Here is a 25592-nt window from a genome sequence, read left to right as displayed (position 1 = left end):
AGTTGAGAAACTGAGACTCAGAGAAGTTAAGTAACCTGCCTAGATCACGCAGCCAGGACTCTGGCCCCGGCCTGTCTGACTGAAGTGCTCTGACCTGGTTACCCCTCTGAGGGGTGGGGTTTAAGCAGATGTCAGAGGCGGGCCAGGGCGGAGGGACACCTGGACCCAAAGAGGACTGGGGAGTAGAAAGTCGGTGGGGTGTAAGTGGCCCTTGGGGGTGGTCCTCACCTGCCCCTCGGGCCCAGGCAGCAGCTGTCCGAAGTCCTGCCCGTTAGCGAAGGCCTCCAGCACGGACAGGAGGTCCCGGTTGCAAATGGCCATCCGGAGTCTCTGGGGCTCGGGTGTGGACCGGCGCGCAAACCTGTGTTCCACGTACTTGGCCACGATGTAATCCCTGCGTGTGTTCCTGCAGAAGTCAACCACCATCTCAGGGCAAGGGCCGTTTCCATCCAGCGACCCCTGGAACCACCCCACAGGAGCTCCGGGTCTCCTTTCCACCATCCATGTCCTGGACCCCTCCCGATGTGTGGCTCCCTTCTCCCCAGACTTCTGGTCCAGAACCCTCCGGAGACTATGGACCTGAGGAAGCAGAATTCCCAGCCAGGACGCCCCCCTTCCCCCCAACCTGGGAGTCCCCTTACATGTCACTCTCCGCTGAGGGTTTAGGGCCGCCGCGTGCGGGCAGCTGGGCCTCCATGATCTCATTGAAGCGCGTGTTTCCGATGTTCAAGGCCAGCTGGGGTCGCGGGAGAGGTGGGGGTAAGGCCGGCGGTTAGGACAGCGCCCCCTTGGAGCCCCGAGCCTCCCCACCCACCCGAGGGCATCCCGGATCCACAGGACCCACAACCCCCGGGGCGGAGCCCGTCGGCCCAAGCCCCGCCCCTCCCGGGCCCTCCCCTCCCCGGGCCCCGCCCCCTCCCCTGGCCCCGCCCCGCCCTCACCAACAGCTCGGAGGGGCCGAGCAGGTCCAAGGTGAGGGACTGCATGCGCGAGAAGCGCACGCCCAGCTCGCGGTGGACGCCCGAGCACTGGATGCAGGTGAGCACGCCCAGGTTGGTGCTGAGCCACGTGGGGTCTGCAAGGTTAGAGCCCAACTCGTGCCTGGAGGTGGGGGGCCCTCCCCTCCGCTGCCCCCTCCCCCCCTCCCCGCCCCGACGGCCCACCTGCAGCCCCGCAGTCGCAGCACTGGCCATTCCCGGGTCTGCTTTTCACCTCCGCGATGAGCAGCTTCGTGAGGTCCTGGGGCTCCCCGTCCAGCCCGGCGCCCCCCCAGGGTCCTGGGCCGCCGCTGGGCTCCCCGAGGAAGGCACTGCTCAAGGCCTCATCCTTGCTGTTCTGTAGCACTGACACCCACCTAGAGGGGGACGCAGGGTGACATGGGAGTGATACCCGCAGGGGTGGGGTCCCCCGAGGCTAGGGGTAGTTAGTACTCCCCTGACCCCACCCCCAAGCAGGCCATGCGGGGGGCGGGAGGGGGTCACTCACGCCTCACACTCATGTTCATCCTCTGCCTGGAAGTGGTAGGTCCTGTTGTCTGTGGGGAGAAGGGGAGAAATCCTGTGGATGCCCTGGGCCCAAGGAGCCCTCACCCAAACCGCTGGGTCCAGGTGGAGCTTTTTGTGCCTGCGGAGGCAGGCTGCGCCTAGCTGGGAGTGGGGAGGGTGATGGCTGGCAGGGTAGTGGCTGGCAGCATGGGCAGTTTCTCAGAAGTCACCTCTAAAGGAGGATCCCAACAACGCCCTCTGTCCCAGCGTCTAGGGAGGTCTCCCAGAGCACAGGACCCCACCTACCTTAGAGTCAGGCTATCCTCTGAACCTACTGCTACCACCCCATTTGAGTCCTCAGCCTCCTGTCTGGTCTCCCCGCTCTCCAACTCCCCCCCGCCCAATCTGTACCGGCTGCCAGACTGTTGTGCTGGTCAGACCCACTCTCCTGCTTCCATGCCTTTCATCATGCCAATCCTGTCCTGAAATGTCCTCCCCTAAACTGCATTCTGTGTCCTTCAAGGCTCCACTCAAATGCTCTCTAAGCAGCCTTTCCCAATTCCCCACAGCAGGGCAGGCCTTACCCTCCCTTATCTTTGACAGTGCTATATCTGCACCTTCTGGATGCTCCCCATCATTTTACAGTTCTGAGTTCCCACATCACATCCCTGCCAGAGAGACCTCCCCGAGGATGAGATCTAGGTCTTTCTTGGCCTGCACTGGCCCCACGTAAAGCCTAGCATAAAAGCCTCCAAAGGATGAAGAGTGAAAATTTGGAAGAAATAATCCATTCATATCTACTTTACAGAATTAATCATATATTATGTGGGATGTAGGTACATTGTAATGTTTAATGGGATGTGGAGTGAAGCCTCTAAAAAGAGTGTCCTGGGCAGCCTGGGTGGCTTAGTGTTTTTTTTCTTTTTTTTTGGCTCAGCGGTTTAGTGCTGCCTTCAGCCCAGCGCGGGATCCTGGAGACCCAGGATCGAGTCCCATGTCGGGCTCCCTGCATGGAGCCTGCTTCTCCCTCTGCCTGTGTCTCTGCCTCTCTCTCTGTCTCATGAATAAATAAATAAAATCTTTAAAAATAAAAAAGAGTGTCCAGGGCCTAATAAGGTATCTGATGCCTGCAGTGGCAGCTATTTGATAAACACATGTGGAATTAGACAAAGGTCCCTAACTGAAGCCTCCCAGGAGCTAATAGGTCTCTTAGAGAAGCTCTGGGTAGTTGTGGGGGAGGAAACAGGGACTACTCACGGGTCACCAGGTCAAAGCACTTTTTCTCCTCAGGGTTTGGCCTCACTTGGCACGTCAGCAGGGTCAGCTTCACTGGGGGCCGGTTTATCTGTGGGAATTTGAGGACAGAAAATCCACATTACTCTCTGGATCTCCTAGACTCTTCGGCTTCCATTTCCCAATCGGTTAAATGGGCATAATAGTCCTGTTCCAGTTCATATCTCCCCTCTCCCAGCACCTCATGGATGTGGGGTGTGGGCCAAGACTAGGTTGGGAGCTTTGAGTCCTATCCTTCCTCCCGTTGGGGGTCTGCAGCAACCTGGATTCAGGTTTGGGGGCCAGGGCTAGAGAGGGGGTTTGACACTTGTTTGTTCAGAAGTGAAGAGAGGACCCATTGATCGTATCCTGAGACCCCCACCCCTCCAGGCCTCACCGTGCTGTGTGAGATGGTCAGGCAGCCATACTTGACTCCACACTTCCTTTTCTGCCAGACTCTTCGAATTCTAGAGCCCAGAGGGATAGAGAGACACTGACCCAAGGGTCACACCTAATTCCCCTGTATCAGAAAACAGAGTCCTGGACCAGTTCCTCAGCCCCTCCTGTATGACCTCTAGCCACACTTATTCACCTCTTCCATCTCCTAACCCCTACACCCCTCACTTTCTGGGGCTCCCTTCTGATGGAGGGAAACATACCCCCACTCTCTGGAAATCTTTATTCTAAAGGGGACCATGTGACACTGGCCCTCTGAGAGCTTCTAGTCTGATAAGGAGACACAGCTCCCAACCTTAGGGAACTCTTAGTCTGAAAGGAGGATCAGACTCTTTACCACAACACATGCATTATGATTAAGTATAAAGCAAGATAAATATTGAGACCCCAAAAATAAAATTAGCAAACGCACAATCCAAAGCTACTAAATATCTCTGTAAGAGGTAAATACTAATTAGTATGACAAAGCTATTCTCCTCTGATTAAAAACTGATTAGTAAGTAGAAACTTGAACACATCCCATGGAGCCTTTGCATTTCACACGCTGATTTTTTTTTTAAGATTTTATTTATTTATTCATGAGAGACACAGAGAGAGATAGGCAGAGGCACAGGCAGGGGAGAAGCAGGCTCCATGCAGGGAGCCAGATGCAAGACTTGATCCCAGGATTCCAGGATCACGCCCTGGGCAGAAGGCAGGCACTAAACCACTGAGCCACCCAGGGATCCCCTATACGCTGATTTTTTTTAAACCAGGGAGCAAGGCACAGTCAACACTTTCATATTCCAGGCATACTCAGTATATTATAGAGGTTAAGGGTAAGGGCCTGGAGAAGGTCTAGGGCATGACAAGTGCTCAGTAAGTGACATCTGCCACTTTTCTTTTTCATATTAGGAACAATGGTGACTTCTAGCAGAAGCTCATGTGCCTAGGACTCTGATGGTTTTGCATTGCCAGAGCGGAGGGTCCTGGAACCCTCAGTCTATGCAAATGATGAGAACAGTCCCATTGGGCAGCTCCACCAACTGTCACTTACTGGCTGTGTGGCTTTGGGCAAGTTACTCAAGCTCCCTGAGTCACTTACCCATCACTCTTCTTGTACAGAAAGCCCACCTTCTCTGTGCCAAACTGCTTGTTGCCTTGGTGCTGATGGATGCTGTAGCCACCTCCTGAGTTCTTCCGGCTCAGGTTCTCCTGTTCCTCGGATAGGCAAAGGAGACCTTAGGGCATCTGGGTGGGAAGAGCCTTATTCTGCAGGGGTCTTTCTCGAGGACACTTCTCAAGGGACCTTTGAAGTGGGGTCTTCCTTCTCTCCCCCCCTCCACGGTGGGCCTTGGGAGAAGGTATTCATTTGGGGATGATTCAAGAGCTGACCTCTCTGCTCTCAAGCTGCAGTGTCCCTCGGAGGGAGTCCCGGAGCTGGGTCAGCTTCTGTAGCTCCTCCTCCTGGGCTTGACGCAGCTGTGCAAAAGAGGGCAGGGCCCCACTATCAGCTGGCAGGTGTGCTAGGTGCACAGCCCAGACCAAGACTAGCAGGGTGGCAGCCAGCCCCTCCACACCCACAGATTCTCCTGGAAAGACAGGGGCTTGACCAGGTGCCCAAGGGTGAGGCCCAACTTACTGCATGTACAGAGGCTGCCAGCTTCTCGATGAAGGGGGACAGGCTCTGAGCAGCCTTCCAGCCATCTTGGAAAAAGCTAAGAGGTATGAGGCCAAACAAGGGATGAAAAGGGTGAGCATGAGAGAAGCAGGAAGTGTGGGAGGAGGTGCTCCAAGGATCACAGGGCACCTGGGGGCAGTCTCCCCTGCCAGCCAGGAGCCGGCTCTCTGGAGCCAAGTCGTCTGGGTCCAGATCTCACTGACAAGCTGTGTGATGTTAGTAAATCTGAGCCTCAGTTATCTGAGGATATACAGAGATAATAACACTACCCATTCACAGGGTTGCTGGGGATGGAGCAGGAGCAAATGTGTAAAGCACTTAGTGCCTGATACATGGTGAGCCCCCACTAGAGAGCATAACCAACAAGGCACGGACACACAGAGTCCTCAAGGGCCTGGGGACGGGCTTCGTTTTGCGTTGCCTGAAGGGTTAAGGGGTGAAATGGGGGTGCGGACAGAGAAGAAACCTACTTGTGCTGAGCGTGGAAGAACTTGATGAGGCTCTGCAGGAAATCGGGACCCTGCTTCATCTGGCTCTCGCCGGCTCTCAGCAGATACTGAGGAAAGAGCAGGGCCAAGGGTGCAATGTGAGCAGCAGTGGCAAGGGGCCACCATCACTGAACTTCTTCGCCACCACTGAACCTTAGTGATGTCTCTCTTGGCCAGGACCTGTGACTGGACCCCTGGGGGCTCAGGCGGGGAAGACAGACACATCCTACCCCACCCTCACCCCTGCAGCACCCCTTACCTCACACATGTGCAGCTGAAAGACGCGCCGCTCTCTCTGCGTGTCCTGGGCCACCTCCCCAAGGCTCCCTCCTGTCACCCGGGCCCGGTCCCTCTCCTTCTCCAGCTTGGCCCTAGGCCCCAAGGAAAGAGAGGCCTGTACAACTCTCGCTATAGCCCCTTTCACGTCCCACCACCTCTCTGTGCTCCCTTCTGCCACAAGCACACGAGAGTGAGGGGGCCCTCTGTATGCCAGCGGTGTATATGGCAGGGCTGGGGAACGAGGGTGAACAAGGAGGATGATCCAGGAGTCCCCAAGCTGGTGGTAGAGAAAGACGCAAATCAAATCACAGCCTTGGAGAGGGCAAGGGGAGACTAAAATGGGGATCTGACCTCATCGGGCTGCTCAGGAAGTGCGGCTGGAGGTGAGATCTGAAGCCTGAGAAGCCGCCTGGAGGAAGCCAGAAGCTTCAGACTGTGTGAGAGCTTGAGGCAGGAGGCATCAGGGCTCGGGAGTGGACGTGGGGAGAAAGTGGTTCCAGGGGAGGTACAGAGAGGCACCAGATAAGGCAGGGCCTGATTCGGATCATGTCAGGGTTCCCAAGGGCAATGGGCAGGAGTTGAAGGTTTTAATGCAGGAAGTGATGGGTTTAGGTGAGGACCAGGTGGGTTTGGGGGTGACCAGTATGATTTTGCTGGAAGGGATTTAGGACCACGTGATTTAAAGGATCACGAAGTGCCTTCATACTTCATATTTGAGCCACAGAGCTTCCCATTTAAAGCTTAGGAAACCCTTGTTCTTTTCTTTGTAAATGAAGATGCCTCCCGTGCTTGTAGCTAAAAGTAACCTGGGCCTTCCCCCCACAGATCTCAAGGGTTGGCCGTTTTCTTCGGGGATGGGTGGATCTGTGCATAAATGATTTCCTGGAAATCCCACACCCATCATACCACCCACTCTCAGCCAGGAAAGCGTTTCCACATCTGGGGCTGGGCACATGTAACCGCAACTCCTCCGTGAAGATGTCTTGCTTATCAGTTTTGCTTTCAAGTAGGTGCCAGCCCTGAGCAAAGACAGCTGTGGGATACATTACAAGCATCACTTCCCCTCTCTGAACCTGTCTCCTCATCTGCAAAATGTGGGGATCCTAATCAGTACCCAGATGAGACAGAGGATGCAAAAGACTTAGCACACAGAAGATCGTACAGCTATTATTATCATAGGTCCCTCTAGGCCCTAGTTTTTCCATCTGTAAACTGGGGAAGCAGTGGCCTAGGCATAGTTTATTTTGGCTTTAAAGTTCCAGGCCTTACCGAGATCTGGCCTCCAGGATAGTGTTTATATGCAGAATCTGTCCCTGGAGATCCATAGAGTAGTTTCTCAACCATGGAACTAAAGAAACTTTGACCAGATAATTCTTTGATGTGGGTGTAGATAATTCTGTGGATGTAGGATGTTTAGCAGTATCCCTGACCTCTACCCACAAGCTGCCAGTAGCATCTTCTAGTTGTGACAGCCAGAAATGTCTCCTGGGGGTGAGGTGGGGGTGCAAAATCACCCCTGAGTGAGAACCACTGCTTTAGCGTGCAGTTCTATAGGTTTTCTAGAAAAAAACTCCTTAAGAGTGGCTACTTTTCATTTCCCTAAGGCTTTATCATATCCTGAGAGGGGAGACTGTAACAGGGTAGTGGAAAAGTTGAGGTGGGGACTGACCCTGCGCACTGGGCCTGGGGGTCACAACAGATGCTTTCTGTGGGATCTGAAGATGAGCAGCAGAGTGGTGATGGCTAGGCCTGCAGCATGTCAGCAGTGAGCTTGGCAGCTTGCTAGGGAGCGCGGGAGACAGAGCAGGCAAAGCGGCTGGAAGGGGCAGGGGAATCTCCCATATATGTTGCTACCCTAGCTTTCAATAGTAAAAAAGGAAAACTAAGCTAGACATCTATTAGTAGGAAGTAGTTAAATAATTATGCTATGGCCAGCTAGAGGAATACTATGCAACTGTTAAAAAAGGACAAGGAAGCTCTATATGTACTAACATTGAAAGACATCTGGCTCCAGGGGGTCCCTGGGTGGCTCAGCAGTTTAGTGCCTGCCTTCAGCCCAGGGCATGATCCTCTAGTCCCAGGATCGAGTCCCGCATTGGGCTCCCTGTGTGTAGCCTGCTTCTCCCTCTGCCTGTGTCTCTGCCTCTCTCTCTCTCTCTGTGTCTGTCATGAATAAATAAATAAAATATATTTTTTAAAAAGACATCTAAAAATAAATAAGTAAGTAAATAAATAAATAATAAAAAAGACATCTGCTCCAGAGTAAATGGATAAAAAGGAAACACAGTATGGTACAGTGGGTAGAAATGCATAGTCTGGGTTTGAATGGCAGCTCTCTCACTTAGCCTTTATAAACTTTCTAAGCTTCAGTTCTCCCATGTCAGAAATGAGACAAATAATGCCTTGTTCTCAGATGGTGTAATGCATGGTACAGTCCCCGGCATATGGTCAGCCCTCAAAACAGCTGGATTATGATGATGCTAATGATATAGATGATTCTGGTAATAACCACTGGTAATTCCTTTCTTTTTTTTTTTTTAAGATTTTATTTATTCATTTGAGAGAGAGAGCAAGCAAGCACGCAAGCAAGGGGAACAGCAGAGGGAGAGGGAAAAGCAGGCTCCTCACTGAGCAGGGAACCCAATGTGGGGCTTGATCCCAGGACCCTGAGATTGTGACCTGAGCTGAAGGCAGATGCTCAATGGACTGAACCACCCAGGCACCTCTGATGATTCCTTTCAATAATGTTTTTTTTTAAGCATAGGATGCTTCCTTATTTATTTAAATTTTTTTGGAATAGGCTCTAGTGGAGATTAAAGGACAGAAGCTAGTTAACTAAGGATGAAGACAAGCTGTAAAGTACCATGCATGGTTCCATGAATTACCATAGCTCTGTCCCTCAGCCTCAGCTAAGGTAATCTACAGAGATTCACCCTCCCAAGTCTGACATTCCCCTGAAATGACCTGCCACCTCATACTACTAGCTGGGGAATGCTTTTTATTCGCTCACACCCTGGCCCAAAAAGAGCAACTCCTATTCCCTCTCTGCCCTCAAAGTTTCACCAGTATTTTATGAACATTTCAAATGTTGGAGATATTTTATTTCCTTTGAAGGGAGTTGCCGCAAGAGGAGTAAAATGAATAGTGAGCAAGAAGTAGGGAAATGCTAGTTACTGAGGAGACTAAGAAAAATGGAGAAGGGGACACTGGGAACAGCCTAGTATTCAGATGGGGAGTGAGGGGGTCAGTGAGGAGGACGGTGGGAGAGGAAAGGAATCAAATGAACCCTGCACCTGCCAAGCTGACACCTGGAACCGCCTCTCCTGCGATGCCTCCTCCAACCACCCTTCCCTGCACCTCAACAAAATTACCTGTCTTTTCTGCCACCCCAGTGCTGATACTGTACCTACGGCACCATCACTTTGTATTTTCATCATTTATCGACCCACCTCTCCTTGCTTACAAACCAGCAGGATCCACTAAGGTAGGGATTGTGGTGGTGCTTTTTCCCCTTACTTCTTTCCTATAAATTGGAGAAAATAATAGCACCTTTCCCAGTCAAGGGAAGTAAATCTGGTAACAGATGTAAAGAGCTCATCACAGTTCCCAGAAAAAAGGAAGCTCTTAGGTAAGTATAAGTATCAGCTGCCATTATGACTAATTATTATTTTTAAGCACTAACATTGTGCTGGGTGCTCCACCAAACCCCTCACGTATTAAAGTGATAACCCCATGAGGCAGGAACCATGTAAAACCCCATTTTACAGCTGAGAAGCCTGAGGCTGGGACAAGTCACAAATCGCTCAGCTGTTAAGTGCTACAGCTAAGATTTGAATCCAGGTCTGTCTGATGCTGATGCTATGGCCTCAGGGACGGCACTAGTAACCAAAACTGTGCCTCAGATTTGCTCCATCCATCCTTCCCTGCCTGGCTCCTCCAGCTGGTGACAGGCATGGTGTCTTTTTCTTTCTTTCAAAATGTATTTATTTAATTTTTAAAATTTAATTCCAGGGGATCCCTGGGTGGCTCAGCGGTTTAGCGCCTGCCTTTGGCCCAGGGTGCGATCCTGGAGTCCCAGGATCGAGTCCCACGTCGGGCTCCCTGCATGCAGCCTGCTTCTCCCTCCTCCTGTGTCTCTGCCTCTCTCTCTCTCTCTCTTTGTCTATCATAAATAAATAAATAAGAAATATATTTTAAAAAATTTAATTCCAGCATAGTTAACAGATGGTGTTATATTAGTTTCAGGTGTACAGTATAGTGGTTCAACAATTCTGTACATTGCTCAGTGCTCATCACAGTAAGTGATTTATTGACTTATTTGAGAGAGTGCATTGAGTATGAGTGGGAGGAGAGGGAAGGGAGAGGGAAAGAATCTGAAGCAAACTTCCCACTGAGTGCAGAGCCCCACACGGAGCCCCAGTTGGGGCTCGATCCCACAACCTTGAGTTCACCGCCTGAGCCGAAACCAAGAGACAGTCGCTGAACAGACTGAGCCCCCCCAGGCGCCCTATAAGTGTACTCTTTAATCCGTATCACCTGTTTCACTCAACCCCCTGCAGCGTATTTTCTGATAAGGTCACAATCAGAGATTGTTTTACACAAGATGAAGCTGAGACCCAGAGAAGGGAAGTGATGGATTGTCCTAGGGTCAGGAGGATTGTCCCCATCTGGTCAGGGGGATGTGAGGAGCAGAGGCTTAGGCTCCTGCCTCCTGGCCCCTTGCTGTGCTATCCTGGTCTCAGTTCTGGCTCAGAAAGATGATGAATAAATACTTGTTGACCTGCAGTGCCAGGGGCTGAAGAGGCGTTGTGCTTATTTCATCTCCACATAACCCTACAAGCTATTGCTGGCCCCATTTTTCAGATGAGGAAACAGACCTGCCCATGGAACAGCCTAGAAAAACTAGGCCCCTGCATAGGGCCTGGGATGCCTTTCTTAGCAGCTCCAGGTAGAAAGGGGATACCCCCTCTTCTACGAGCAACCAGGAAGTGAGACTCCTGGTGGTATCCGACAGATGCTATTCTGGGGCCTTCCAGGTGCTGTCCAGTCTGGTTTGGTAAGAATGAGGTAGAAATGACACAGTAACCCAGGGCTCGCCAACAACTAGCTATCTCTGAAGCCCTCATAAAAAGGAGTGTACACAGACACCTGTGTCAGGAATGTAGCTCAACCTATGTAACGTGCACGGCAGGAGCCAGGAGGCCACGGAGCATGGCAGGAAGAGCAGTGGACTCAGAAGCTCTGGGTTCTAGTCCAGACCCTGGTGATAACTCACTGGATAACCTTCACCAAGCCTCTCTCCCCATCAATTACAGAGTCTGTTCTTTAAACAAACCCTTACAGGTGAGATCAAGATGGAAATCTGGTAAAAGCAGAGGTGCTTGGAGGAGGTCAGTGGAGCAGGGCTTATTCTTTCCATTTGGTAGATGGTGTCCTGCGAAGCTGAGGGCCTAGTCAGGGTAACTCACGAAGATGCAGGCCCTGTGGTGACCCCACATCAAAATCCCAGGGACAAAGACTGCCTGCCTGTGCATGCCCTTCCCTAGGGCTCTCATGAAAATGAAAGCAGATGGCCATGCCCAGCACAGCTCTTACACCCTTCACCCCAGAATCTAGATGCACAACTGCAGTGTAGACGGAGATGCTGCTGGCATGGGGAGTCCTGGGCTTCCTTCAAACTCGGGAGGTCCCCGTGGCCCTGGGGCTGGAGGAACAATAATAAAGCTCCAGGTTCTACTTCTTAGAATCAACCCTACAAAAGGAATAATTGTGGGTGGGAGCAAAGGTTTAGTTCCAAGGATGCTTCCCCAAAGACAGGGGAGACAAAATACGTTACAGATCGTGCATATGTTGGCACACAGTGCCCCATTCAAGTGATGTTGCATAAGAATATGTAATGTTGTAGAAAGATGGTCATGATGTATTTTTCAGTAAAAAAGACAAACAAAAAAACCCAGTATGATTATTATGTCCTCAATTTTGTAAAAATATTTCTTTATATATAGAAAAATGACCAGAAAGATGTTAATGTTTTAGTTTTGGAAAATAAGAATTTTCCTCTTGGTTTTGGGAGTTTCCCCTGCCCCCACATTTTTAAGTGATAAAACGACAGGGTTTGTCCAAACTATCTAAAAATATTCAAACAACAGAGAAGTACTGGCTAGTACCCAGGTGGCCCTCATCTTCTCCTAAGGATAATTAAATTTTTTTTCTTCTTTTGCTTCTCCTTATTTTCTAAGTCATTCACAACGGACCCATATGGCTTTTGCAAAATGCAAAGAAAACAAAATTTTACAAACAGCAAACGGTGATCTGAGGTATGGTAGGCCTGCCTGAGCCCCAGCAGAGTCCTGCAGACAGAGCCCAAGGAGTCTCTGCTCTGGGGGAACTGGCTCCTTCTGTCCCCATGATGATTCAGTAGCTGGTGAGAGGTCTGGAGTATGGTGTGTACCCAAGAGGCCTGGGTATGACACTGACTCCCTTTCCTCCTCTATGTCCACCCAACTAAATGTTCATAGACACCGCCTGGTGTTACAGAAAGAGGATCAAGGAGTGTGAATCCCACTTCTACCTTGCCTACCTGTGTGGCCTTGGGCAAGTGACTTAACCTGTCTGAGCCTCCAATTCCTCCTCTGACAACTGGGACACTAACACCTCCTGGTTGGTGGTTGGGAGAATGAAGTGGCTGGCACGCAGAGGTATTCAGGAAACGGTAAGTGGCTTCTTTCCCTCCCTCTGCCCGAGTCTGGCACCACTGGGCAGGTAGGCCTCTGAGAGTAGCATCCTGGGGTCCCTTCATAACTGCTCCTCTTTGGTGGTCTCACGGTCCAGCCCCTAGACTCCCATCAGGCCTGGGCATAAATTACCCTGGGTAAACACCTCTAGAGAGTGAGATGAGTGCACTTTGGGGTGACATGTTTGGGCAGCATTGAAGTTCTCCTCGGTGTCAAGCCTCCTGCTGCAACACCAGTATTACTCCCCTGGGCAAACCACCCTGACCACAGCCACTTACATTTTGGCTTCATAGTCCTTCCACGCCTTCTCCAGCTGCTTTTTGGAATCCTGTGGTTTCAAAAGAACAATTTCCCCAAAGGAGGACTTGGGGTCTGGAATCAACAGTACACTTTGCTACCTTTAGGGTGACTCTGTAGTTTCATGCTCCCCTATCCCCTATGCTGCTCAGCCATACTCCCAACTAACCCCTCTCCCAAAGCCCTTACTATAAACCTCACCCCCCCAAAACAGATCCAACTGGCCCCATTTTTCAAGGCAGACCCTCTCCTCCCCTAGTTGCTAAGAATCAGCTGGGCTTGGTGGGCCTTGGCCTGAGGTGTGGGAAGATTCTGGGGGTCTGCCCTAAGTCCTCTCCCTCAGAAGACGCAGACCACCATGAGGATGAGGATGGGAAGATGAAGGTCAGACTCCTCCCCTAACTCTATCCCACCCGTTTCTCCTGCCTGGTACTAGACCATCCTTTCAATAGGAAGGGGACAGGTAGAGGGACATGCACAGAGAGGCTAAGAAGTCTACCCAAGGCCACACTGCAAGCCAGGGAGACCTCGCTGATCCTTGGCCTAGTTTGCCCAAGCCTCATCCGGTGGGACAGCTCACACCCTTCAGAATTGCCCCAGTCAGCCTGGTGAAAAAGCTGCCTGGCTGGTTTGGGTGGTTCCCAGGCCCCTGGTGGCCTCAGGCAAGAGGGAAGCCTCTGGGGGTGTGGGGGGAGGACAGCTTCTGGCCAGGGCCTCTGGGGCAGATTTCTCAGGGAGATTATTCTGTTACTTTGAGTTCTGCTCTGCCTGGAGATGGGAGCTGCCAGGTGCAGAGAGGAGCCAAGCATGGGAGTCAGGAGCCCAGATCCCACCCTGGCTCCTCCACCGATGAGCTATGTTAACTGTAAGGCTACCAAACTCCCTGAGCCTTGGTTTCCTTGGCTGCAGAAGAGGGATGACAGTGCCTACAGAACCCACCTCGGGGTGTTGTTGTCTGAACGGGCTGACCTATTTCACTTAAGGGCCCAGGCAGATGGGAGGTCAGCCATCCTAGGCTGACCCCAGAGCCAGGCCTTCCTTTCCTTCCGAGGGTCCCTAAAATGGGGTCCGCACTCCCACCGTGACAGCCTCACCTGACCTCCTGCTTCAGCCCAACCAGGCCTGTTGCCCCTACAGTCTCCATCCTCCCGCCTTTGGGAACCCCCACTCCCCAAATGGGAACTCACCTGTCGCCCGTCCCTCAGTTGCCCCTTCAAGAGACTGTCCAGGGGGAATGAGACAATGTTGTTCAGGTTCTGAACCTGGAAAGAGCAGAGACCCCCCCCATACCCCACCCTGGGTGACCATCTGTCCAGCCCCAAGGGGCGAGGGCACAGGGAAGCATAAGGAGGTGAAGGACAGCGCCAGGGCTAGAGGAGGTGGGGAGAGAGAAGTGAGGGTGGAGGGAGCAGGGGCGGGAGGCCAGACTCCCTAAGAGCTGTTATCCCTGCCCCTGAGGAAGCCGGCCTCCTCACCTCCCAGCCCTGGAACATCCAAGTCAATCCCATCTCTTCCTTTGCCTTGAGTACCCTCACTTGTCCCCTCACACTCTGACTCTGAAGGCCCCTGAAGTGCCCATCTGTTGTGTGTATCTGGCTAGCTCCTCGTCTCCCCCTGTCACGTGGGGAACCCTCCCCCTGTGGTCACACGAGGTGAACACAGGAGTCAGAGCTGACCAGAGTGCCCCATCCTCAGGCTGTAGTGACTGGATCAGGCACCTGACTCAAGCCAGCCAATCAGGATCCTTCCTGGAACTTTCTGCTAAAGTCAGGGGAGAAAGACTCTTTCTTCTGATAATATTGTGAATCTGGGTCTGCTGGGCCATCTTGTCCACTGAGCAGACACAGAGAGAAACTACCTAATAGAGAAGAAGCCTAAAGCCAGTGGCATACCTGGATTTCCCATTACAAGGGCCTATCAATTTCCTTTTTAAAAAATCCTAGTTTGAAAAAAAAAAAAAAAGATCCTAAGTTGAGTTGAAGTTCTATCATTTTATAATCCCAACTGCCTGTCTGATAGTTCAGCTCACCTTTCAAGGTACATAGCTTGGGTCACCTCTACTCCAGGAAGCCTTCCTGACTTGGAGACTGACTCCAGGCCTGACATGGCCTATGCTGACCTTCCTTTTTCTTATAAATAAATAAATAAATAAATAAATAAATAAATAAATAAATAAATAAATAAATAAATAAATAAGAAAGAGAGCACAAGTAGGGGTAGGGGCTTAGAGAGAGGGAAAATCAGACTTCCCACTGTGCAGGAAGCCTAACACAGGGCTGGATCCCAGGACCCTGAGATCATGACCTGAGCTAAGTCAGACACTCAACCAACTGAGCTACCCAGGCACTCCATGACCTTCCCTTTTCTGAACTCTGGCAGCACCAGGTGTCTGACCTAATTTGCTGGGTTCTTCTTCTTCTTCTTCTTGTTTTTTTTTTTTTTTTTAAGATTTTATTTATTTATTCATGAGAGACACAGAGAAAGAGGCAGAGACACAGGCAGAGAGAGAAGCAGGCTCCATCCAGGGAGCCTGATGTGGGACTGGATCCTGGGTCTTCAGGATCACGCCCCATGCCAAAGGCAGACGCTCAACCACTGAGCCACCCAGGCATCCCAAACTTCCTGGGTTCTTGAGTTTGTGGTGCACTGCTGTTCATTCTTGGTGACATCCCACATCTGAGTTCCTGCCTCCCTCACTTGACTATGGCTCTCAAAGGCATAGCCTCTTTCCTGTGCCACTCTCCCCCTCCAGGACACTGCCCAGCACAGAGGAGACCCTCAGCAAACCCTAGTTTGATCAAAGCAGGGAGAAAAGAGGTAAAGACAAAAGCAATCACAAATTCAGTTGAACTCAAAAAGACCTCCATAGAGGACAGTGTGAGAGGTAGGGCTAGGCAAAGTGCTATAATAGTGACAGACGGCAACAGGAACTAATACTGAGTGCTTACTTAACTCATGTAAAACCTCATCATAGCTCTGTGAGGTGGGCGCCATTATTAGCCCAATTTCACAGATGGGGCCCAGGTAGATTGAGTGACTTGCCCAGGGTCACACACCTAGGGAGCAGAAGAGCAGGGATTCAAGGCCTGAGTCTAAGCCTGAGGTCGGGTGCTCAGTCACTCAGAGGTGATGCAGCCAGGGACCACGCAAGGGAGCGAGTAGAGCCATGAAAGCCAGTCCAAATGCCGCGGAGCCTGGTGAGACATGGGCTTTCCTCAGGGGCCATAGTCGGGCTTGTGTTCAGATGCTGGAACCAGACAAGCTGGGTTCAGATCTGGCTATATGAGCTTGGGCAAGTTACCTGACTTCCTGCCCTAGTTTCCTGGCCCAAAAAGTGGGGACAATAATCAAACCAAACCCACAGAGCTGTGCTCCAGGATGAGTTAACACACGTGAGGTACTGAGAACCATGCCTGTTCACGGGAAGAGTTTGTATCTCAGGAAAAAACCACAGGCAGGAACCTGAGGGCACTGGGCCATGTGCAGGAGCTAAGATGCTTGTTGGGGGCAGATGGGGGGTAGGTTCTGGGCTTTGGGGACACAGCAGATGCAGCTGGGAAAGCAGAGGGCCACGGGGGTTAAGGGGAGGCAGTGGCACAAAGACAGGAACCCCGGAGTCTGCCCTCCCTTCTCCCAAACCTCCTCTGGGGAGTCCTCTCTTTGTGGGGCTCTTCCCTGCCATGAAGAGGGGCATCTTCCTCTCTGCGGCTGGACACTCACCACAGAGGAGATGGAGAGAGAGCGCGTGAGAGAAGACTAGAGAAGACGTAGGGGAAGTCCGAGAAGAAGAATGCAAATGGTAGGTCAGAACTGGAAAGGGAATTGGGTCATTGGTCAAGGTCAAGGGAGACCAGAAGTCAAGGGCAACCCTGGAGCAGGGTGGAATCTTTCTCAGTTGGCTCTTAGACTCACTTGATTTACCCTGAGCCTAGGCTAAGGGCTGGCTGGGAAAGGAACAGGGCCTTACCAGGTTCTTGAAAAGCGCGGCCACCTCTCGGGTGAACACAGCCAAGTTCAGGAAGCCGGTGGACAGCTCATGACTGTTTTGGGACAAGTGGCTGTTGCCTAAGGACTCTACAGCCTCTCGGTACTGCTCCTCATTCTCCACGTGGCCTGTGGAGGTAAGGAAAGGCAAAGTCAGTTCCACGCAGGGGCCGAGGAAGGGGCTGCTTGGCCAGGTGGGGCATCAAGCAGGCTCACTCACCAAGGCCGGAGCTGTGGATCGCCCGCACAGCCTTCTTTATTCTCTGCAGGATGGCCTGGTCTCCTTCCAGGATCTGGAAGCAAATGCAGACAGAGTTCAGGGATGCTCGGCTGGGAGGGGTGCCTGACTCCAGGATCCCACCCTTCAAATACACATATAATGTTTCTTCCCTGGGGTCCCCCTGCATCCCCCACCAAACATAAATGGACCACCCTCTTCCTCCCAGACCACACAGGACACCACAGATCAGTCATAGCACTCCAAGAAGACCACAGACTTTTGCTCTGAGCTTCCTGATTAGCTATCTGTGAAAATGAAGGCTGCCTCTCAGGGCTGTTAGGAGGATTATGTGATGAGATGATGCACATAGGGCATCCCTGGGTGGCTCAGGGGTTTAGCGCCTGCCTTTGGCCCAGGGCGTGATCCTGGGGTCCCAGGATCGAGTCCCACATCGGGCTCCCTGCCTGGAACCTGCTTCTCTTTCTGCCTCTCTCTCTCTCTCTCTGTAAATAAAGTCTTAAAAAAAAAAGAGAGAGAGATGATGCACATAAAGGGTTCAGCTGGGTGCTGAGCACAGAGTGTGTCTTCTGTCTGCAAAATGGAGATGCAGCACTCTTGGAGGTGCTGAGGGTATTAATTCTGTGACAAATATATACAAAATGCTTAGAAAAGACCAAAGGAGAGAATGTGGACATCTCTGTATTCTCGAAGACACAGATGAAAGAAGGCTTGTTCATCAAATCCCAGGTTCAATAAACAGAAGGGGCCACACTCAGCCCTGACTGGAAAGAACTGGTGGGACAGCACCAAGCAACCTCTGTGGGTTGCATAACAAACAGCAGGTGGTGGGGAAGGCCAGGAGGTGGGAGGCGGAGAAGCAGGTCTCACAGGCCTTAGTGGAGGCTCAGCCCAAGATCAAAATCTCCGACACACTCCTCTTTCAGTGGGTGCAGAAGTGCCAACCTCACGGACCCCTTAGGAAATGCTTAGTTAAGTTGGAAATCACAGAGCGGTAGGGCTGAGAAAGGGCTGACAGAGCCACAGATGAAGAGACTGAGGCCTAGAGAGGCCAGGGCCTGGCCCAGAGCCAAATGGGGGCAGCAGCCTAGCTGGGCTTCCAGGGGCTGCTCCAGTACAGTGCTCCATCCACACACCCATCCACCCTCCCCAGGCCCACCCAGACCCCAGCCCCACCTATTTTGTCTGGTGACTAAGAAGGGAGCGGAGTTTATTGCCAAAGAGTTACCTTCAACATAACAAGGGTTAGCAAACATGTTTAGAAGGGTTTCTCCAAAGATTCTATGTGATTCGCACAGGAGGGCACACACAGGGCGGACGTCAGGGGTAATGTGGAGAGTCTCCGCAGCCCGTGGCATGTGGGAAGCTTCTGGAGGGAGAGGGGTCTGGTTTTGAAGCTCAGCTCCACTGCCCAGATGCTGCATGACCCCAAGCAAGTCTCTTATTCGCTCTGAGCTTCGTGATCAGCTATCGGTAAGGCCGACGAAACGATGCCTGCCTCTCAGGGTTGTTATGAGGATTACAGGGAGGAGATGATGCACAGAGAGGGTGTAGCTGGTGCTGAGCACAGTGTGTCCTCAAAGAACCGTACATATGATCCTTACCCGCACCTGCTGCTGCCGCTAGAAGGGTCCATCAAATTATGAGTACTTTTCCTACAGGGACTAGAAAGTGAACATTCTCTTCCCTGAGTATCAATTTCCTGTTTGGGGCATGTGGTTTTGGGACAGTGGAGGCCCATCCCAGGGCTGAAGAAAAAAAGTCAAGGCATTAGGGAGCTGGGGGGAGAGAGGGCCATATCTGAATCAGCTAAGGAACTAAGACACTCTACCGGAGAAATAAAGACAAGAGGGGAGAACTGGGACATCACTACAGATGTCCCTGAGGATCCAGACGAGGAAACACGCATTCACCAAAGCCCTTGATCCCCATCTTGGGACTTGAAAGGGAAAGCTAAGACATGATTAATTTACGGAACGAATTCCTAGGAGACTTAGAAAACTCCTAGAGGGACACCTGGGTGGCTCAGTGGTTGAGCATCTGCCTTTGGCTCAGGGCATGATCCCGGGGTCCTGAGATTAAGTCCCACATCAGGCTCACCGCAGGGAGCCTGCTTCTCCCTCTGCCTATGTCTCTGCCTCTCTCTGTCTCTCATGAATAAATAAATCTTAAGGAAAAAAAAAAAAGAAAGAAAAGAAAACTCCTAGAAAGGGGGCACCTGGGTGGCTCAGTTGGTTAAGTTTCTGACTCTTGATTTTGGCTCAGGTCATGATCTTGGGATCCTGGGATTGAGTCTCACATTGGGCTCCACGCTTAGCAGGGAGTCTGCTTTTCTCCTTCCCTCTGCCCCTCCCCCGGCTCATACACACACACACACACACACACACACACACACTCTCTCTCTCTCTCTCTCTCTCTCTCAAATAAATAAATAAATAAATAAATTTTTTTTTTTAAAAAAAGAAAGCTCCCTAAAAGGCAGATCCATGTCCCTAGCATACAGAAAATACCCAATAATTGTTTACCTAAATGAACGACATCTTGCAAAGTCCTAGGACATGGACCTGAGAAGTCTATGTCCACGCTCTAGATTCTTTTCGGGGAGTCTCCCATCCCATGACACCTATTCTCGGAACACTGTCCCCCCCCCCCCCCCAGAGGTGGGTCCTTGTTACCTTGTTTGTTCTACCCAGAGTTGACTGGACCAGATTGGACACCTGACCCAAGCTAGCCCAAACAGCTTCTCTCTCCAAGGAATTTGGAATTGGGCTCTGGGAAGCTGGCTAACTGACCTGAAGTACTTAGCTGGGACATCCTTCCCACCATGCGCAAAGAGAAGAGAACAAAGCAGATGTATAGAAAGAAGCAAATGAGACCCATGCTGCCGCAGAAAAGCAGAAGAAAAAGGCTGCTCTGGTTTCTGGCAAATCTCCAGACCCCACACCCTGAGAGGCTCCTCCACACTTCCTGTCCTTGGGTCTTTGTGCTTAAGCTGTTTTAAGAGAATCTCTCTTCCCTGCAGGGTGGCAGAGACTGCTGGTTGGCTTCCAGTCTCCATTCTTTCTTCTTCCTTAGCAATAAGATCCCTGACTTTTCAGATGGCCACTTGGTCACTCACAAGATAGACTACATTTCCCAGCTTACCTTGCAGCTGAATGTAGTCATATGACTAAATGCTGACCTATGTCATGTTGTGGATATTTCATTTGTTAGCTTTCAGAAGTATTCTTAAAAGGAAGGGAGGGACTACACACCTATTAAAATGGCCAAAATCCAAAATACTGACAACATCAAATGCTGACGAGGCTGTGGAGCAACAGGCACTCTCATACACTGCTGGTGGGAATGCAAAATGCTGCAGCCACATTGCTAGACGGCTTGGCAGTTTGTCACAAAACTAAACATACTCTTACCATATGATACAGCAACTGCGCTCCTTGGTATTTACCCAAATGAACTGAAGACCTATTTCCACATAAAAACTTGCACGTGGATGTTTATTGTAGTTTTACTCATAACTGCTAAAACTTGGAAGACAATGAAATAGCACTAAAAAGAAGTGAGCTATCGAGTCACAAAACACATGGAGAAATCTTAAAGGTATATTTCTGAGGGGTACCTCAGTTGGTGGAGCATGTGACTCTTGATCTTGGGGTTGTAAGTTCAAGCCCCGGGTTGGCTATACAAAGTTTCCTTAAAAATAAATCTTTAAGAAAATGTATATTATTGAGTGAAAGAAGTCAATCTGAAAAGGTTGCATATTGTCTGATTCCAACTATGTGACGTTCTGGAAGAGGCAAAAGAATGGACACAATAAAAAGATTAGTGGTTGCCAGTGGAGGGAAGGATAAACAGGTGGAGCACCTGGATTTTTAGAGCAGTGAAACTATTCTGCACGACACTGATGGCAGATACATATCACTATGACTTTGTCAAAACTCAGGAAATGTACAACAGCAGGAGTGAACCCTAACTATGGATCTGGGGTGATAATGATGTGTCAGTGTAAGTTCACTGATTCTAACAAATGTACCCCTCTGGTGTGGGGCAGGGACAGTGCGGGAGGTTGTTTGTGGAGTAGGAGGTATATGGGAACTCTTTATACTTTCTACTCAATTTTGCTATGAACCTAACAGTGCTCTAAAAAATTAAGTATTTTTTAAAGAGGAGGGATGTCGGGTGCCTGGTGGCTCAGTCTGTTAAGCATCTAATTCTTGATTTCTGCTCAGGTCATGATCTCAGGGTCATGAGATCAAGTCCCACATCAGGTTCCACAATGAGTGTGGAGCCTGCTTGAGATTCTCTCTCCCTCTGCCCCTCCCTTCTACCTGCACTCTCTCTCTCTCTTTCTCTTAAAAAAAAATAAAGGAGAAGAAAGAAAGGAAGAAAGGGAAGGGCACCCTCTGTCATACCTTTCTCCTGGCTAGAATGCATTTGTGATGTCTAGAGCCATCTTGGACCATGAGGAAGAAGCCATGTGTTGTGGATGGTGGAGCAACAAAGTGGTAGCCTTGTCCCTGGTGATTGGGGAGCCACTCTATCAGCCCTGGACCACTTATCTGAAGACTTCTTTCATATGGAAGAGAAATAAATGTCTATCTATATGAGTCACATTATGCTAGGTGCCCTATCATTTGTGACTGAAGCTAGCTCTAGCTGGTACAGGCAAGCAAGTCACCTTAATTTCCAACAAATTACCACTTGATGACCTTGTCAGACATATATCAGGAAATGACTTCTTGGCAAGATACCATTCCTGCCCCTACTGCTCTGAGCAACCAAGGTTCACATCTATTCATTCATTCATTCATTCATTCAACTGGTTATTGAGTGTCTGCTATGCATTCGCACTCTGTAAAAGACACAGTCTCAACTCTCCAGGGACATCACTATCTAGGGGGAGAAAGAGCCATATAAGTAGATACCTGCAATGTGATTAGAGCTATAATAGAAGGTGGACAAGGCATCCGGGAGCCCAGGGGAAATAGGGAATAGCCCTTAGGAGAAATAGGGAAAAGCTATTAAGCTGTGATCTTGATTGTAGGCAGGGGACAGGCAGGAAAGAGACTAAGGGTACACTGTGAGGTGGTGTGGGGAGCACTTGGTATAAATGGTAGGATTGCTAGACAAGGGGGCTTGCTCTGGGAAGAATGGGAAAAGGGAGGAACGTCATTCATTTGTTCGTTCATTCATTCATCCATTCGTTGGTTCACTCCAACAAGCATCTACTGGTGCCCATTTTAACCAGGCATGGCTCTTTTTACAAGAGGCTCCCAGATGTATAAATATAGAAGTGTTCAAAGAGAATTTTTTCTTTTTTTTTTTTTTTAGATCTTATTTATTTATTCATGAGAGACACAGAGAGAGGCAGAGACACAGGCAGAGGGAGAAGCAGGTTCCCTATGGGGAGCCCGATGCAGAACTTGATCCCAGGACCCTGGGAACACGCCCTGGGCCAAAGGCAGACACACTCAATCACTGAGCCACCCAGGTGCCCCAAGAGAAGAGAATTCTAATCACCCTTTTCTCAAGAGAATATCTGAATACTACTCACACTGGGGCATAAATGACTGATAATATCCACCCTCTATGATATAATGCTAAAGCCAAAGAAATACAGCTTTAAGGAGAAAATTCTGCTCATAGTCTGGGGATGGGAAGGTATCTGGGGAAAGGCACAGTGGTTTCCAGAACTCCTGTAATGACGTTACTGTAGCACAATGAGTCACAGGCTGAGATTCTAGCCCCAGTCTCCTCAAAACTACCTCTCCTGGCCATGTTAGCACAGCAATCTCCAAATATCCTCTTCTTTAAAATAGGAGAAACATAATATAATATTTGTATATTCTCCACTGAACCCTCAGGGTTACTGGTGAGGCTTACATGAGATCTCAGGCATGGCAGCCTGTGCCAAGGCTTGAGGCATTTGGAAAAAATTAATGAGTGTGAATCTTACTGTGGTTTGCTTTCTGCCTCTGTATGAGGTCAGCCCTCATTCCCCATGTCTGAGACTGGATAGGTTAGAAACAAACAAACAAACAAACAAAATCAGTCTCTGGATTCAGGGAAGTCTCTTAAATCCTCAAAGTGGGGCCGCTGAACCATCAGCATGATCTGGACCTTGTTAGAAATGCAAATTCTTCAGCTGAATCAGGAAATCTAGGGCTGAGGCCCAGCAATTTGTTTTAACAAGCCCTCCAGGTGACTCCAATGCCCGCTAAAGTTTGCGAATCACTGGTTAATTCTACCCTTGAGATGCAATAAATCATCACAGCTGAAAGTATGGGACTGGCCCCAAACTACCTGGCTGTGAATTTCAGCTCCATTAGGGACTTGCTCTGTGACTGCTCTTGCCTCAATGTCCCCATTCATGAAATGAGGATGATAATAGTTTCTACTACACAGGGTTGTTAGGGAGATGAAATGAATTCCATAGGCAAAATGCTTAGAACACCATTATTTGATAGCTAATAATGTTACCTATTCCAAAATTAAACTGAATTTGGTTAGGAATTTCTCAACCTTTCTCGAGCTAATTAAAGATCCTCTCCCCACCCGCCAATGATCCTGCTCAGCAAGTTGTGTGAATGACAGGTGCAGAGGGGCCACTGGCAGTCACACAGAACAAGATGGTACATGTTGTGAACGTCTGTGCTGTGCCAGGCACGTTTCTTGTCATCCTTCCAGCCACCCTCTGAGGTAGGCATCACCACTGGCATTTTATAGAGGAAGCTGCTGGGGGAAAGAACATGTCTAGGTATGGTCAGGTCACATAATGCCGAACACTGGCAGAGTTGTAACTGAAACCCAGGTCTGGCCAAATCCAGGGCTGATGCTCCTTCCCGACCACCAAAGCTGCCCCACAGAGGTTAAGGGGCATGGCTTCTTTGATCTAGGGACTGGGTCTACCTCTGAATCTGAACCCCAACTCAAGCGCCTCTACTATATCCCCTCAGCATCCCTCAAACAGGGACGGGGCAGGTAGAGACTTGTGACAAAAAAAGAGGGTGGACCATGATGCCCCAACTGCAAATACTCCGAGGGCTATCCCAACTTGTGCATGTTGGGCCTGAGGAGGATTCTCAGGGCTGAGAGGTGGAATTTAGGGAGAAAAAACAAATTTCTGCTTAGGAAGAGGTTCCTAAGGAAGAGTAAGCGACCCTTGGAGAGAGTGAGCTCCCCCCCACTTGAAGTATTCAAGGACTTCAGGGAGTAGACCATGACTCAGGCACTGGCATTGGGATTAGTAGCGATGGCCATTTAGATTTCTCTCAAAGCTAAGGGTCAGCGGCTCCATGCAGGAGCCTGGGCAGGCGTCAGGCAGAGGCAGGGCAGACACAAGACCGTCAGGGACGTGCCTAAACTTGGAAAACCAGCTGGAGTCCTTTGGGCAGCCTCAGCCTGGCTGGCCCTAGACAAAGGCTGAATTCCAGCTGGTGGCACTGCCCCTTTGTGCCCCTACCTCCCCCAGCCGGCCCCCCTCCCCACACTGTGTCTGGCTCTCTGATTCGTGTTCTCCACAAGCAAAAGACTACAGATGGCAGCACTAGGGCCATGCCCAGCTGCCCTGCTTGGAAGGGCCTTCTGCATACCCCCCTCCTGGGTTAGGATTCATCAATAGGACCCATTCTTCATTCCTGTAATTTCCCAGAGCCAGCTGTGGTAACCATGGCGACTCAGGCAAGGGAGCAGAGCAGCAAAAGCTAGGGCGTTGGGAGCTGCTGATTAAATTTCACCATTAGACATTCACTCCTTTGGATTAGTATAATATGGAGCATAGGCACCACTTTTGTGGCATCATTAATCAATCTCAGTATTTTTCCCACTGACCCTGGACTTAGTTCATCATTCTGCTAATATTCTCCCAGGTAGCCTCTACCGGTTAAACTAGAATTGGCACAGGAGATAAAAACCACTTTCTTTGCTTTGGCCCACCTCCACAGTACTCAATCACAGAATATTAGAGATAATCTAACATTACCTCCTCATCTTACAGACTGCAGACCAAAGGCTCAGATGAGTTTCTTGCCTCAGATCTCAGAAATGTAAACAAACTAAGGAAAGAATACAAACCAACACTTTTACAGACTCTACAGTTTACAAAGCAGTTTCACATCCATCCTGTAAGACCCACAGCACCCCAACAAGGCAGTGGCTGCCTTTGTTCCCATCTGGCTGAAAAGTCAGTGAGGCTCAGGGAGGTGAAAGAGGTTGCCTGAGCTCACGGTCACAAAGTAACAGAGATGCACCTGGGACCAGAACCATGAGACTCTAACCCCCTTGTCATTTCGAGTTGCCCAGACCCCAGATGTCCACAGAGTTACTCCCCAGGCCCCATGAAGCCACACTCACACAAAGCATTAGAGACCAAAAAACAAGTCTCACAGATTAGCATGACCACATTCCAAACCTGTATGCAGCGTTAGGATCAACAAGATACAAAACCCAGAGCACCCAGGTGGCTCAGTTAGTTAAGCATCTGCCTTCGGCTCAGATCATGATCCCAGGGTCCTGGGTTCAAGCCCTGAATCAGGCTCCCTGCTCAGCGGGGAGTCTGCTTCTCCCTCTCTTCTCTGTTCCTCCCCCTGCTCATGCTCTCTCTCTCCTGCTCCTCTTTCTATCTCAAATAAATTAAAAAAAAAATTTTTAAAAAAGCCACAAAAAGTCTTTAAAAACATTCTTGAGGGACGCCTGGGTGGC

General features: G+C 50.3%; 1 protein-coding gene across 4 annotated transcripts in view; it reads right to left on the bottom strand.

Moving 5' to 3' along the window:
- ASAP3 (ArfGAP with SH3 domain, ankyrin repeat and PH domain 3) overlaps positions 1 to 25592 on the bottom strand; it is a 49376-nt gene that overhangs the window by 6470 nt on the left and 17314 nt on the right. For all 4 annotated transcript variants that reach the window (XR_012031739.1, XM_072827853.1, XM_072827852.1 and 1 more), the window contains exons 2-17: positions 16875 to 16947; positions 16638 to 16783; positions 13858 to 13932; positions 12652 to 12701; positions 5620 to 5731; positions 5343 to 5428; positions 4834 to 4909; positions 4587 to 4673; positions 4297 to 4406; positions 3154 to 3223; positions 2742 to 2829; positions 1486 to 1534; positions 1164 to 1354; positions 942 to 1075; positions 642 to 736; positions 229 to 406 (exon numbers count right to left, since the gene is read on the bottom strand). Coding sequence is in view for 3 of the 4 variants with exons in the window: in XM_072827853.1 (XP_072683954.1) it covers positions 229 to 406; positions 642 to 736; positions 942 to 1075; positions 1164 to 1354; positions 1486 to 1534; positions 2742 to 2829; positions 3154 to 3223; positions 4297 to 4406; positions 4587 to 4673; positions 4834 to 4909; positions 5343 to 5428; positions 5620 to 5731; positions 12652 to 12701; positions 13858 to 13932; positions 16638 to 16783; positions 16875 to 16947 (1620 nt within the window). In the remaining variant the exon portion in view is untranslated. The remainder of the gene's footprint in view (positions 1 to 228; positions 407 to 641; positions 737 to 941; positions 1076 to 1163; positions 1355 to 1485; positions 1535 to 2741; positions 2830 to 3153; positions 3224 to 4296; positions 4407 to 4586; positions 4674 to 4833; positions 4910 to 5342; positions 5429 to 5619; positions 5732 to 12651; positions 12702 to 13857; positions 13933 to 16637; positions 16784 to 16874; positions 16948 to 25592) is intronic.

This window comes from Canis lupus, chromosome 5, assembly GCF_048164855.1.
Source record: "Canis lupus baileyi chromosome 5, mCanLup2.hap1, whole genome shotgun sequence".
In the NCBI taxonomy this organism is placed as follows: Eukaryota; Metazoa; Chordata; class Mammalia; order Carnivora; family Canidae; genus Canis; species Canis lupus.
This window is presented reverse-complemented; position numbering and strand designations above follow the sequence as displayed.